Raw genomic sequence first — 15,534 nt, forward strand, 5'->3', positions numbered from 1 at the left:
CGGGTGCCTGCCCAGACCCATCCCCGCCTCGGCCAATCGATTGACTCGTACGTCACCCGGGGCGTGAGCTACTCCGGAAGGAGCGCTATTTGCCCCGCCCCTCCACCAGAGTAGGCTGCCAATTGGCCCACCAGCTTTCAGCAAAAGCTTAGGTAAGCCCCGCCCCACAAGGAGCTTGGCGCGTCATTGGCTCTCCCTCTGGCCAATCACCACACCCTTTCTGAGCCCTCCGGTCCCTCAGACCCTCAAGCCCCGGGATGTTTAAATCGCACCTTGCTAGCGACCACCACTCCTTAGGATACTACCTAATTTATGTGGGACCGTGTTTCAAACTATTTTTTTTTCTTCCCTGCTTCTTTCTCGTGTCATTACGTTTTGCTAGCCTTCTGCTGTAGATGGAACATTTGCCGCCGGGATGGCAGATGTTGCGACGAGACAGGTGTGTGTATTTCTGATGATCGGCATTGGCCCCTTCCAAGAGCTTTCCTTGGTCGGTGTCCCTTTTAAGCGCGCAATATCTGAGATTCTAGGTTATGTGGGGTAAAGGAAATTCCTTTTCAAGGAAAATAGGAGGGTTGAATCATCTCTTCGCTTAATTCTTACCACAGTCCAAAGGATCTCAAATTGTGGTTGTTTACGGAAATGTGAACATTGACTAGGTGATATTAAGAATTTATTCTTAATGTTGGAGATTTGCTTTTATAAAATCCTGTAGGAGTGGTGGTGGGTATACATGAAACAAGATTGGCCGTGAGTATTGGGTGATGTGTAACTGGTCCATTTTATCAGTGCTCTGAAAGTTTAACCAGCATACTAATCACCTGGGGAATCTTGTTAGAATGTAAATTCTGATTCAGTCGATGTGGGTTGGGGCCCAAGAGCCTGCACTTCTAAAAAGCTCCCAGCTGATGCTGATGCAGCTGGTCCTTGGACCATACTTTGAGCAGCAGAGGATTATGCTATTCTCTTTGTATATCTGAAATTTTCCATAATAAAAAATGTTTAAAATAACCTCAGAAGCTCTTTATAATTCAGGCCCCCAAACTGATGATTCAGTCTAGAGTGGGCCCCAGGAATTAACAAGGCCTCCAGGTGCTACCCATGAAGATGGCTTGCAGAGCACAGTTTGAAAAATAAATCAGAAATGCAACCTTTATCTTTGAGATACAGTAAGTCACAAATACAACATTTATCTGGTGTCAGGATTTTAGTAGTAGTAGTAGTGGCTGAGAGGTACAATGTAATTAGCAGGGTTTTATCCTAATACCCTTTTTATCTGTACAATCTACTTCCCCAGAATGGAGGTGTGTGAGGAGTCTTTATCCTATAGGATAGAGATGGTGAGTGTGGGAGTTAGCACAGAGCCCTGCCATGCCAGGTGAGTTTGAAAATCAGGCTGGGGATTAAGGGAATATGGGATGAGTTGGTTTCTGCTTTGATGACTATAATCACACTTTATGGGGCCACTATCTACTTCTTCACAGGTGGGAGGTAGAGACAGATGAAATTGTCCTACAACGGCGGCAAAAGCAGATAGATTATGGCAAGTGCACGCCTGGTTACCAGTGCTTTCTGCAGCAGGTTCCCAAGTGAGTGTAATTGTGGACAGTCACAACAAAAGTGTCAACCAAGTGGCTTATATTCAATGTCGGATGATGGAAAGATACTAGAATCTGAGTGCTCTCACAAAGAGATCTCACTTTGCAGCATTACTAAAATGAATTATCCTGCAATCTAGCCCCAAAAATAAGTTTAAAATTTTTTTCAAGTGGAACAAATAATATTTGGTCCATAAGATTTTTAAAAGCTCTAGCCATATTTGCTAATGAAGTTTTTTTTCTTTTTTTAGTTAAAATGCATTTTATTTTTAGACGACCTACATGACATGTCTTTTTTTTCTCAAAAACAATAACTCTGCTCCAAATAAATCAATGTCAAAATAAATGAAGAGCTCAAGATGACATCAGTCCCATTTGTCTAAGACCTGGTGCTGCGTGGATGAAAAGCAGGGGCCAGCCAGTTATGATGACAGGTGATAGATCCAAAGTAACAGCCAAATTTGTTAACATTTTTCCATTTCTAAACCATCCTTAAAGAAAATCATGTGTGGGGTCACGCCATCCTCACAGTGGTCTAGCAGAGCAACCATGCCATCTGGATTCATGTTTTCACCAATAAACAACTGATAGTTTTTGAAATTAGCAAGGATGTGCTTGATTTGTTCTGCAGTGCCTATTATAAAAGGTTTTTACTCCTTTTGGCCTTTGTTCGTCAAGCTTCCCTTTGATTGACTTCATGTAGCCTTTGATGTACTTCTTGTAGGTTTCTTTTGTGAAGCTGGTTTCCTGCAGGTTATGGTTCATGACAATATCGACACCAGTGATGACTGTGCTTTCGTGCCTTCGCCCTCAGGGCATTCAGTGGAGGCATTTTCACCAATGAGCGAGCCATCATTGTTACCCCCTGTCTTACTGGCCATCTTCCCCTCCATCTCCAGACACAGCCTGTCTTTGATCTCCTGGATCTTGTAGATGTCAGGGGAACATCTCATCATGGCTGATGAGATCCCAGTAGATGATCTTGATGGCGGCTGATGATGGCTGAGGCGCTAGCTTAGCAGGAGCTGGGAGAGGCTCTGGGGGCGGGGAGGGGTTTGGAAAAGCTAATGAAGTTTTTTTTACTTCCATCCATTTTCACCTCATACCTCCAGCTGACTTGGCTAATTATGATATACTTGCCTAATTACAGGTAAGCTTATATGAATACATACAAACTAATGTATAAGAAGGTAGAATTTATTTTAAAGACATGTCAAATACTGTCTTTTCTATCTATCTTGATTTCTGGGAGAATTAGGATATCTAATTTACCCTTCTCAGAAGAAAGAATATTAGGGAGTTGGGAAGTTTGGTGTTTAAAGATCTCTTTGGATTGAGAGAATTGATCCTATCTTATTCTCAGAGACCCTAATGAGTCTCCTGATTCACTGTGATAAGCAGTGAGCTGTGCTCCATCACCTTGACCTTAGTCTGACACATTTGTCATTGCCAGGGCACAGCGACAGCCAGGATTTCACCCTCAAACACCAAACAAGAACAGGAGGTACAGTCGTCGCTCCTGGGATGCCCAGATCAGGCAATGGAGAAGAGCTCTACATTCGTGGGACCCCCCTAGCCAGCCTCTGCAGGGCAGGGGGGCTGAGGGGTACGTGCATTATTCCTGGTTACTTCCTTGAGTGGTGGACTGAGCCCTACCTCTCCCCACTTTGCAGAAGTTTAGCTTTCACTGGCTGAAAAGGGAGAGTTTGAATGAGGTGCATGTTCTTCTGACTCTGTTGCCTCCTTAGGCAGGAAATGGAGAGTCTCTTAAAGCCAATGGATCCCACCCCTTTGGATGACTTGTCTCAGGCCATAGAACCCTCAGAGAATCTGGATGAGGAAAAGAAGGGAGCCTCTGCTGGAATCCACTGGAGCAGGGTCAGAGATGAGGTCTGGCTCAGGAGGTTACAATTTTGATGGGGTTCAAGGTAGTAGCCCAAGAACAAAAGAAGAAAAATGCGACAGCAGGAAAAAATGGCAGGACATGAGTAAAAAACTTTGATATATAAAACATTAGGATATTTAATTAGTAATGGAGGAAAAGTTGGGCTGCACTAGGGGCTATTTTATACTTGATGAAAATGGGTGTAATCTTCCTTTGAAATGAGAACTGAAACCTGACTTGCAAGGTTTGGTGGTTTTAAGTGTCTCAATGTCTTTGTTTTGCAAATGTACCAATGCTAACTTAACTTCTTATACTCAATCATTTAACTTTAATAAGCATGGTATTTTATTACTAAATAAAAAGGAAGATCACGTAGTGGTGAAGAACAAGGGCTTTAGAGCCTCAGACTGCTTTTTAATACTACCTTTGCCCACCACATGAGCAGTCACTTGACCTCTCCTACTGTTTCATATGTCAAATAAGGAGATTTTTGTCTCACTTGATGATTGGAGGCAAAAATGAGAATACATATTTAAAGTATGCAGCACAGTGCCTGGCACATAAGTGTTCCACAACAGCAATTATTGGAATCCATGTCTCCTGTCCTGCATGGTCACTGCCCCTTCTTTTGCCAAGGGGAAATGTACAAGACAAGCAAATGTGAAGTGCATCTTCCTTCCACTCCCATTTTCTTGATAAGTACCTCACATTCCCTCTACTCTTCTTTTTTCAGTTTGCAGATTTGGTGGCTCCTGCCCCCTCCTTTCCCTGGCTCTGTGTTGAAGATCCCACCACTGGCTGTACTTTCTAGCTGATCACAACTACTTATCTGTCCCAGACTTGAGTAGGGCACAAAATAGGGAAAACATGTCTTTCGGGGGACTTGTTTCTGAATGTAATAGTGAAGATGACTTGCATTACTTCTACTTTCCAATCAATTTAAAAAGAAATCTAAAACTGTCCTACAAAGAGATCATAACACGAAGGCATTGTTTAAAATCTCTCCTGTTCCCATCTTTTCCCCCTCTCCCTAAAACCTTGATAGCTCAGAAGCAAATTTACATAAGAGCCAGAAATCAATCTAGCTGTTCCACAACTTCTTCGCCTATTAACTGCTATATTCAGGCTCTTCAAAAAGGACTTAAACTTTGGCTGAGGTGGGAGGTGGTGGTAGTAGTGGAGATTTAATAAAAGGTGGTTTTCTCTTCCTTAAGAGGAAATACAGTGCCATCATCATCTTTCCCTCCATCGGCCTGTTTCCTCCCTCTCTTTCTATCTTAAAGAAAAGTGGTCCAGCTGTAACCACCGTACTGGCCCCCCCTCCCCCCACGCAAGTAATTGAACCGCCTATGATGTCATAATCACAATCCCATTACCTCATCCTGCTGGGAGGGGGGCGTAGAGGGAGGAGACGTGAACAGCACTGGGCCCTCGTCAGCTTTACAGCGTTTTGGGTGATACCTAGTTATAGAACCAATTGGGAACACCCCCGCAACCGTTGTAAGTCCTTGGTTTGTAAGGTTCGAGCGGATCCGGCTGCTGGAAAAGGGGCTCCTGGGACTCAGAGCAGGCCCTAATCGGCGCTTGGACTACACTTCCCAGAAGCCTTCGCGCCGCGGACCGGTCCTCTGCTGGGGGAAGGGGGATTCCTTCAAAGAGGCGGCCGTGGAGGGCGGGACAGGAGAGCAGGTGAGAGGAACCTTGGCTAATTCTCTTACGCCGCTCGAACCGAGCTGGGGGCTGTAAGTGGACAGATGTAGTAATGGAGGGCGGGAGCGATGGCTTTGTTTATCTTCATTCGACACGGCCTCCCCCGCGGGTTTCGAGGTTTGCCTCCAACTGGGCCAGTTCACCTTCTGCACTGTTTTGGAGGGGGTGACTAGATAGTGAGGAAACGACCCTAATCCCTAATCAAAGAGCCAGGCCTCTTCCCGACAGCGCTATCCAAGAAAGACTTTTCGGGAGAAACGACGCGTGGCTCAAGCCTCCGCGGACGGTTCAGGCGGATTCTGCGAACCGGAGCTATCTCCCCACTCTCCTCAAGGACCCGTTGGTTCGCTCCGGCGCCTTTTAAGGGCACCGTGGGGCGAACCGAGCGCTCAGAGCTGCTCCGGCCGCGGCCCTGGGAGCTGGAGGAGCCGCGGTAGGTGGCGGAGGGCAGGTGGCGCTGGGGCCTCGGGGCGGGTACCTCGACCGTCCCTCCCTCCTTCCCTTTTTCCCCTCCCCCAGTCCTGCCGCCCGCGAGGCAGGGCCTCGCTGGCCGCCTCCGCGGGGAAAGCACGGGACCCAGTGGGGGAGGGGGTGGCGGAGTGCTAAGTCCCAGACCCTCTCCATCCCCTGCATCCTGAGTTCGCTTCCCGCGGCCAGATGATGGAAGCTGATTGGGAAAAGGCGAACGACAGCCTCCCTGAGCGTGCTCTGGCACCCCCCCCCCCACCAGGGGCCAGCGGACGCCCCATGCCCCACCCCGTGGGGACAGACAGGGCAACCGAGGGAGAGGTTGAAGATTGGAGGGGGGGCCTAGTTTTTTGCTTCTTCATTGGAGTGGGGGGAGGGGTGCTCCCCACTTGTCACCCCTGTCCCCTCCAGTGCCATATGGAGGAAGAGCGGTCAGATCTCCACTTACCTGTTCGTGCACCTCCCTGCCTCTCTCATGTTTTCCTTCAGTATCCCCCAGAGCTGTGGGACTGGGACCTGGGGGGAAGGTCCCCAGGGGATATGTGACTCTCCTCCCCCTTGGCCTGACTTGATCCTAGGTTCTCCAGGTTTCAACACAACCTCAGCATCCCTAAACCCGAATGTCAAGGGTTACTGCCACCCATTAAGGGTGAGGGTCTAACCTTTATTTTAGGGGGATAATGGTGGAGAGAAAGCCTGGATTGAGAGTTTGGGCCTGGTGGTGTTTTGGGGAGGGCCTAGCGGCCTGCTGCTTTATATAGGGCTGAGCCCCGTGCCAGTTGTTAAGCTGAGAAGTTTTAACTTGTTTAGTGAACGTTCAGGGCTGTCTCTGCCTCTCAGATGTACAAAATGGAAGGGGGAAGGAAGGCGGCAAGAGAGGGCTTCTTATACTTTTTTCTGTGCCTGCCTAAGAAAGAGGAGGCCCCTCGCGAAGCTGGTTTGCCTTCTTTTGTGTCCTGGTTTGATTCCTTATGGCTTCCGTTCTGTTCCCCCTCTCAGCCTGGCCTGTTTTAGGAAACTCAGACTGAGAGTATCAGTTGCCTAGTGGTAGTTGCATTGTTCCAATTACCGCCGTGTGTGGCCACATCCCAACAATTAAAATGCAGAAAAACACGAAATCACTCTCTTCACTTGATCCCAAAGAGGACTGGGAGTTTGCTGTTTGGCCAAATGCCCCATGAAAAGCTTGAAAGAGTTTGCTTCACTCCCTGCGCCTCATGGCTGGTCAGCCTGAGGCCTGGGATCTATGAGGGAAAAGCCTGCAGTTAGGTTCCCTCTCTGGTTGATCTTTGAGGGCAGAGTTAAGAAACCAAGAGCAGAAGTGTTATAAGCTTTAGCTTTTCCCGCAAGAACATAGGGGAAGCCGCTGAAGGGAGCTCTCAGGAAGCTGGAACTTTGTTCAGTGTGGTAATAATAATTGTGCATGAAAATGTTATTTGACTATAGTGATGATTGACTTCTCCCACACCTTTTTTTCCCAACTCCAAGTACATCGAGGTGTATGTCTGCTTTTCCTTTTGGCCTGCCTCCCTCTGAGGTGGGAATGGGGTAGAGACCATTCTCTTTTTTTGCATAAGTAAAAGTGATCTGCCCTCAAGGTCACAGAAGAGCCCTTTTGGGCCTCTGATTGAATGCCAGTGAGGGAGGTTGGCATCCAGCCAAATAGATCAACCCAGTTGCCTTCTTCGTCTTTATAGTATCACTTATGGCATTCTGAGGTTTTGCAGAGCAACAAATAGGAGGGGTGAGAAACGGCAGTCTGTATGGACTCCTGATTTGTATAGGCCAGAGGGTATACTTTTTACATTTTGATATTTTGCGTTATGTTGTCCCTGTGACAGATTAAGATTATTCTGCCCATTTTACGTATGGATAAACTGAGACTAAGCTTAAATGATTTGCCAAGACCATCACAGCAGATCCAGATTTGATTCTTGATAGTTTGTTCTCTCTGCTAGCAAAAGCAAAAAACCTTCTGGTGAGCTGTCTGCCTGCTGGTCATTTCTGGGAACAAGCAGAACAGTATGGAAATGTTAGGTTTACCTCTCCTTCTCCCTTGAACAAGACCTTTCAGGCAATTATGTGGGTTTGAAGCTGCCTCCTTGATATAATTAGTTTGCTTCTACTAGAGACTATGAGAAAGAGTTTTGATTAATTGTATCCCTGGTCTTTGAGTCAGATCAGGCTAAAAACTTGGTTGAACAAAGTCAGAGTTGTTTTTAACATCTGTAGTTGAATGTAGTAGGGAATTATCCCAGGTACCATTTCCTTATCCTCTTATCATTTTATAGGAGAATATGTACAGTATCTGTTGGAGAACAATAACATATCAGCTGTTTAGGCTAAAGGGGAACATAATACCTTGTTTACTCTGGTTTGAAGCAGAAAGTCATTCTTATGACCACTGTTCCTCTCTGTTCTTTATTACTATTTCTGTAGTTTAGGAAAAGGGTACCTCTCTTTGCTTCTGACTGGAAGGTAAATATTGAACTAACCAGGATAGAAATGACAATTTGGGCATTCCTTTCCCTCATTTGAGCTGTTTTCTAAGTGGTACTATTATTCTGGTTAGACAGAGCAGAGTATGAACCAGGTTAGGAGCAGCAAATAGGTTTCAACTTGTTTGCCAACACCATTTCATTTTACTAGTTATCCAGTAAATTCAGAATGTTTCTGAGGTTATGTTTAGACTTACCAGGAAAGTGCTGTGATCAATTAATGATGTCTGCCAGAGGCCTGACATGGGGATGCTGTGGTATGTGTGCCATGCATTTTCCATCTCTGGACTAGGTACATCTCTAATATCACTTGGGGTTGGTCCCCCTGTAATTGGCAGACTCAGCAGGCATGACTGGAGAGGGAAGTCCCAATGGTGCTAGAATGGTGCTGCAGTGGCAGAAGACGGCTCACGAGTGAGGTCTGGAAGAAGAACAGGGAAGACATCCATCATTTGCTCCAAAGTGTGCAAGTCAAATTCCGGGGAGAATCATGATAACCCTGATCACTGAGCAGCTACAGAAGCAGACTCTGGATGAGCTGAAATGCACACGCTTCAGCATCAGTCTGGTAAAAGACCAGTCTTCCTGCTTCTCCACAACCCCCTCCCCCTTTTTTCTGAGGCTGTTTGTTTTACTACTACACCCTTGTCCTTTGCTATACGATTCATGGTACTTGTACTGGAAGAGCCCAGTGAAGGCTCAAAATCCAGCTCAAAAGGAAGGGGGCAGGGATTTTTCCACTGCTAGAGAAGGGACACCAGAACTTGGGTGGAGAAGGGTTTGAGATATTGGAAGGTGTGGATTATTTTACTCACTAACTTTGAGAAGACAAGCAAAAGAGAACACTTAGGAATCCCTAACATCCCTGTAGCCCATGAGATGCAGGGGTGAGCTAAAGAGGGCTTTCTGGAGGTCTGTGTCCTGATCCAGAATCATAGTGGATGTTCTCTCTCTCTCTTACTTAGCCTTTGCCTGATCATGCAGACATCTCCAACTGTGGGAACCCTTTCCAGCTTGTGTCTGGTAAGACATTGTGTGTATATTTGTGTGTATGCCCATGCCTCCATCCATGCATTTCTTTTACTGGTTTCCAGTAACCAGGTTAGGTAGCCTGCCTCTGCAACTTTATTGCCAGGGTCACCTGAGACTGACACTTGTCTCCATTCTACTGCACTAGCATAGAAATTCTCTGTTTAGTTTGCTCTTAGTCTAGCCTTTTGGGGACTTTAATAATTTAATTTTTGTTTGTTTTGGTTTGGTTTGGTTTGGTTTTGGGGGGGGTGGAGGAGGTAATTAGGTTTATTTATTTAGTTAGTTACTTTGATGGCGGTTCTGGGGATTGAACCCAGGACCTCTTGCATGCTAAGTGTGTACTCTAACCATTGAGTTATACCCTCCCCCAGTCTAATTTTTGAATAGGTGATATAGTCACATGTTACAAAATTTTTTAAATAGCAAAAAGTTTATACTGAGAAAAGTCTCCCTTCCTCTCCTATCTCCTATCCACCGAGCTCCCTTAAAGTAACTCCTTTTATTAGTTTCCTATCTATCCAACAAGAGTTTCTTTATACAAATAGAACCAAATATAAATGTAAATTTTTATTCCCATTCTTTTAACACAAAAGGTTTCATTCTATATATGTTATTTGGCACTTTTTTTTTAAACTAACTATAATATATATCAGTATGTTACATTGAGCATTTCCTTGTGGGTGGCCAGACCCAAAGGAACATGAGCAGTTTTAGGGTTTTCCCAAGCATGAGTTCTACCATCAAAGAAAGGCCTTCCCCACTGTATTTGCTCTCCCTAGGAATACAAATGATCTCTTACCTGCTTGGTCACCTAACTCCTGTGTTAGTCTTGTTGACACATAGGAAGGGGAAAGGCAAAAGAAGAAAAGCATAAGCCTGCTTTTCCCAACTCGGGGCTGGTGGGTGGAGGAGCAAAGTAGAGCTTGGTGGAGTGGAGTGAGGAATGAGCATGGCACACACAGGCGTTTGTTTCTCTTGACTCATTCCACCTTTGAGGGGGGTAGCAGGCAGTATATGAGACTATATTTTCAATTTCAAGTGGTTCCTTACAGTGGAGGCAGTGTAATATAGTGGTTAAAAGACCTAGCTTTAGCATCAGACAAATCTGGGTTTGAGTCCTGCTTTGGTGTTTTGATTTCTGCACAACTTTTGGCAAGTTACTTGACTTTTATCATCTGTGAAGTGGGGGTAATTAATAGTACCTAACTTAAGAGGTTTTTGGGAAACTTGGCAAAAAGTATTCATTACATTGTGTGGCACATAGTTAGCTCTTAAAAACATATTATCATTAATTTTTATTATGACTGCCTTCCAGAAGGTGCTTCCTGGAGGGGCCTGCCCCATTGTTCCTGTGCCGAGTTCCAGGACAGCCTCAACCTCAGCTACCACCCCTCAGGCTTGAGCCTGCACCTCAGACCACCCAGTCCGGGAAGTTCCCCACAGGAACAGCCCCCTTCCCAAGTCCTAAGCCCTGAGCCCCCAGACCCAGAAAAGCTTCCTGTGCCCCCTGCCCCTCCATCGAAGAGGCACTGCCGCTCACTCTCAGTGCCCGTGGACCTGTCTCGCTGGCAGCCGGTGTGGCGGCCCGCCCCCTCCAAGCTGTGGACTCCCATCAAGCACCGGAGCAGTGGTGGAGGGGGTGGGCCGCAGGTGCCTCACCAGAGCCCCCCGAAGCGGGTCTCCAGCCTCAGGTTCCTCCAAGCTCCCAGTGCCTCTTCTCAATGTGCCCCAGCCCACAGACCCTACAGCCCCCCTTTCTTCAGCCTGGCCCTGGCCCAAGAGTCCTCTCGTCCCTGTGCCGCCTCCCCCCAAAGTGGCTCCTGGGAGAGTGATGCTGAATCCCTGTCACCTTGCCCACCTCAGCGGCGCTTCTCCCTGTCACCCAGCCTGGGCCCGCAGGCAAGCCGCTTCTTGCCCTCTGCCCGGAGCTCCCCTGCATCCTCCCCAGAGCTGCCCTGGCGACCTCGAGGCCTCCACAGTCTTCCCCGAAGCCGCTCACAGCCTTGTGATCTTGATGCCCGCAAAGCTGGGGTCAAGCGGCGCCATGAGGAGGACCCTCGGCGGCTGCGGCCTTCCTTGGACTTTGACAAGATGAATCAGGTGGGACTAGCAGGACTAGGGAAGCTTGGATGGAAGTAGGGGGACACTTCTCTTTTCACTTTTATGCTGTCCTCTAGCTCCATTCCCTCCTGGCAGGGTCTCCCCTAGAGCTCCTTTCTGTCTGAGCTTTTGCTAAGGTATTCTACCATCCCAATTTGCCTAGAACTATCCTGGTTTTAGCACTGAAATTCTGTGTCCTATGAAATTCCTCAGTCCTGGGGGTTTCAGAGAAACTTAGGGTGAGACCCATGTTAAACCTTCCAATAGAGATCCCAGATTGTCCTGCTAGAGGCACTTTCCCTCCTCTCTGAGAATACATGAACCACAAAAACCCCATCATCTGTGCCCCACCCCTCATGCTCAGAGCTGATTTTGCCACTTGCCCTTCACTGCTTCAAGTGGGTCTGTGAGGGCTTAAGCAAAACAAGCTGTTGCATCATTCATCTGCTCAACAAATGTTTTTTGACTTCCCATTGTGAGTGCAGTTGTTATATGCAGTTGCCCACTTTTTTCTTATTCTGCCTTCTAGACCACTGGGTCACAAACCTCTTTGAGAACTCACTCACTTACTGATAGAGTCATTCATTCAACCAGTCAGCAAACATTACTGAATACCTACTGTGCAGCAGGCTCAGACTAGGCACTAGCAATACAGTAGTGAAACACTAGACAGTATTCCTGCCCATGTGAATTTATAAATGAGCTTCTGGTCTTGAATCTCATAGAAACTATGGGCTATTTCCTCAAAATGTACATGTACAGTAAATTTTCCAAATTTTATCAGGAAGTCCACAACCTTACTCTAAAGCCAAGAACTCCTGCCTTCAAGGGTAACCACAAAGGACACTTTGAAATACAGCTTGGGCCAGGGTTCTTTGGGAAGTTAGCATCTTTCTTTGCCTTAATTTTCTTTGTTTGTTTGACAGAAACCATACTCAGGAGGTCTCTGTCTCCAAGAAACATCCCGGGAAGGCAGCAGCATCTCTCCACCGTGGTTCATGGCCTGTAGCCCCCCACCCCTCTCTGCTTCCTGCAGCCCCATTGGAGGTTCCTCCCAGGTGCTGAGTGAAAGCGAAGAGGAAGAGGAGGGGGCTGTGCGGTGGGGGCGGCAGGCGCTGAGCAAGCGGACACTGTGCCAGCAGGACTTTGGGGACCTGGACTTGAATCTGATTGAGGAGAACTAAAACTGAGAGGCTACTTCCTGGGGCCACACAGACTGACTCTCTTATGGCTACTAACAAGTGTCGAGGCCCCAAGGCCGGGGGCCTAGCCTGGGAATAGGGGTGAGTGGAGGGCTCCGACTCAGGGCAGCCGGAAATCTTCTCGCTCCAGGAAGCTCGACCATGCCGAGAGACTGGCCGGGACAAGATAAACGGAGCTGATGGCGGGAGGGACAGCCCCAGAGCAGACCCTTCCCATGGCGGCCCTGAGTGTGAGTATCCCTGCCACCGAGAAAGCAATGGGCAGGGAAGGAAGGGGTCTGCTGACCCCAGCTCGGGGAATTTCACTAGCCCCTTTGCTTCAAAGGGCACTTGTGTCTTAGAATTTGGCCAGGGTTGGGGGTTAATTCAGCCTCCCCGGAGAAATTGTGTGAGACTGTGTGTGTGCATGAGAGTGTACTTGAGGAAAGGTCTGTTTGGGTAGCCTTAGGGAAGGAAGGCAGTTGCTCCTTAACAGCCAAGCATCATGGAACCCTCAGGATCGTGAGTTTTCAAAGGACAGGGGGCTTGTTCAAGACGTCAAGGGCAAGGCACCAAGTTTTTCTTTTTTTCTACATAGCTCTGGAACCAGGCTTGTAATCCATTAGCATTGATGGCTTTGCAAAGGATTCTGTTCTGGGGTACAGCAGGGTCTTTTAAGTGCTGTGACCTCAGCTAATGGTCTTTTCCTCAGGCCCACACCCTCCCCTACGTAGATCTAGTACTGGCTGGAGAGTGCTCTCCACATTGATTCTGAGCTGGCCTTTTTTGCCCATCAGATTGCCTAGGCTGTATACAACCTGCCTCTCTTACTCTCTAAGTGGATGCAAGCACATGTGGGCAACAGGCAGCACTGAAGGGCTCCATCTCTCTCTACTGATGGGACCTTTTCCCCCTCACCCTCTAACCTTTGAGGATCCAGAACAAGGAAGGAAGGCCCTGTATGGAGGCTGACCTGCAGCAGAAGTGGTGTTCAGTCACCAGCAGGCATGGGTGAGCTCACCCCAGCACTACCCTTTGGAAGCAGACTGTGGAGAAACCTGTTCTTATAAGATCCAAGCCCGACCTCTTTTCTGACCTGCTTGAGAAGGAGGAAGGGGATGTCAGCATTTACCAGTTTGCTTGTCTTCCACTCCTGCCAGGAAATGTTTATTTGCCTCTAATTGGCCCTTAGAGACCTCAGGGAGGTTGAGGCTCACTGAGGGACTGGCTGAGGATATGTAAAGCAAAGGCTGTGAGAAGCAGCTGAAAGTTTTTTGTTGTTGGATTAAGTTTCCTTTTTTGTTTTACACCCACAAGTTGAGTCAGGACAGCAGGTCCTGGTGGCCATAGTGATAGGTGTAAGGACTGCAGGAGCCCCGGCAGGGCTGGCTCCAGTGGAGAGGCCTGCTGAAGCTGCCGCCACAATAGTTTGTGAGGCTTTGTCCAGCTTCGGTTAGACCCTGCAAGACCAAATTGGACCTGCCCTTCCTGTTTATTGGAAGAAGGGCATTTTTCCAGGGTGACGTAGGAACCAGTTGCTCATGTTAGGGAAGAAAACAAAAGTCTGTGTGTTTTCTTCCTCATGGAATTGAACCTGTCATTTTCTAGGTCTCCCACATGTCGGATAGGAGCATCAGTGAGGTTCCAGCCTCCTCACCTCTCCTTGGGAGGAGGTGGTTGTTTCTTCTCCAGCCTCCAACCCTCAGAGGTTCTACCCTTCCAGGACTCCTTCCCTTCTCCTGCGAGTTACCACATACTACCAGTGAGCTGCCAGGTCTGTAGGGGCCTGAGAGGCTCTCTGGAGAATCCAGGGAAACTGAGCCCAGGAGTTGCCCATTCTTGGTTTTATTCCCTCCCCCTGGCTCTTCTCCCTCATTAGGCCATAATTTCCCTGGTGACAGCTTCTTTTCCTCCTGGGGCATCCTCATCCCTGGGCTCTCTGTTGCAGATTGGCTGTGCCAGCTTCCAGTAGGCCACTGGAATGCCAGTGGGGTCTCTGCAAGCCCTAAGCTGAAGATGTGAGGGCAATAATTCTGCCTCCACCCTGGCTTCCCTAAAGCTATAGGGCACCACCCTTAGGGGAGAAGGTCTATAGATTCCATATCTGAATTCCATTACTTTACGATCTGGGAAGTTAAACTAGCTGGAGCTTCCCAGTCTAAGCGCCTGTGGCCCTGGGACAAGCCTTTATGAGAAGTGGTTCATTTCGCTTTACACAATAAATCTGTTCCAACAGTTCTGTGTAAACCAAATGCTATTTTTCAACACATTTGGACTGCTGACCATTTAAAAGCAGCCTGTGATTGCTTCTTTTGTAAAGCAAGCAACCTCCCTCTACTTTAGCTGTTTTGACTATTTGGATTTTCACATATTGGGCTTACCCAGAGTGGAACACACTCTACAGGGCTGTGGTTAACGCTGGGTAGACATCTGCATTTCTGTTGTGTGTGTGGTGTGGCTGATCAGTAGGTGAGTATTCCTGCGTGTGTGAGTGAAGCCACTCCCAGGCTGGTGCTCTCCTCCTGTGCCCGGTGACTGCCCAGTGGCAGCTCCAGCTGCCCTTCACTCCCACCTGCTGCCAAAGTCCCTGTGCTAATGGGATTACAAATACAAGAAGTGGAAAACATTTTTTTCGTAAACTTTGTTTTATATTAAAAAAAAATCCATTAAGTCTGTGTGTGTTAAACATGAGGTTCTGCCTCTGTGGCTGTGTTTGAAAAAATAAAGTTTTATTAGAATAATCCATTTTCCCAAGCAGCCTTGTGTACTACAGTGTCTTCTTCCTTTCTCCACAAAGAAAGGCAAGGAGGAAGCGGGGAGAAGGCCACCTAACTCTTCCAGCCTCTTCCTCTATAATGTGGCTGGGCCTTTGCCCTTTGAGAGTAGTATTTGGTCCCTGGGCTTTTGTGGCCACAGCAGTTATATCCTATGGCCCAGGCATCTGTTAAGGCCTTGGTTATTTCTGGCAGTCTGATTTGGTCTCTGGTTCCTTGGTACTTATAGGCATCTCTTCTTCCCTCCTGTCACTCTCATTTCCAGCAGGCTGAAGTCAAGTTTTAATA

General features: G+C 47.6%; 2 protein-coding genes and 1 pseudogene across 2 annotated transcripts; 2 read left to right on the plus strand and 1 right to left on the minus strand.

Moving 5' to 3' along the window:
* Positions 1-202: 202 nt before the first annotated feature.
* LOC102523738 (histone RNA hairpin-binding protein-like) lies at positions 203-4,369 on the plus strand. The gene is made up of 6 exons (XM_014555564.2): positions 203-439; positions 1,298-1,378; positions 1,485-1,589; positions 3,052-3,204; positions 3,347-3,455; positions 4,217-4,369. The coding sequence occupies exons 1-6, from the start codon at positions 396-398 to the stop codon at positions 4,292-4,294; spliced, it is 570 nt and encodes a 189-aa protein (XP_014411050.2). The 5' UTR covers positions 203-395; the 3' UTR covers positions 4,295-4,369.
* LOC102516938 lies at positions 1,663-5,004 on the minus strand (annotated as a pseudogene).
* Positions 5,005-5,255: 251 nt separating this feature from the next.
* On the plus strand, positions 5,256-15,225 carry FAM53C (family with sequence similarity 53 member C). Its single transcript, XM_006180321.3, has 5 exons — positions 5,256-5,626; positions 8,498-8,727; positions 9,125-9,182; positions 10,507-11,291; positions 12,218-15,225. Exons 2-5 carry the CDS (start codon positions 8,650-8,652, stop codon positions 12,473-12,475), a joined length of 1,179 nt encoding a protein of 392 aa, XP_006180383.1. The 5' UTR covers positions 5,256-5,626; positions 8,498-8,649; the 3' UTR covers positions 12,476-15,225.
* The last annotated feature ends 309 nt before the right edge of the window (positions 15,226-15,534 follow it).

This window comes from Camelus ferus, chromosome 3 (assembly GCF_009834535.1).
Source record: "Camelus ferus isolate YT-003-E chromosome 3, BCGSAC_Cfer_1.0, whole genome shotgun sequence".
In the NCBI taxonomy this organism is placed as follows: Eukaryota; Metazoa; Chordata; class Mammalia; order Artiodactyla; family Camelidae; genus Camelus; species Camelus ferus.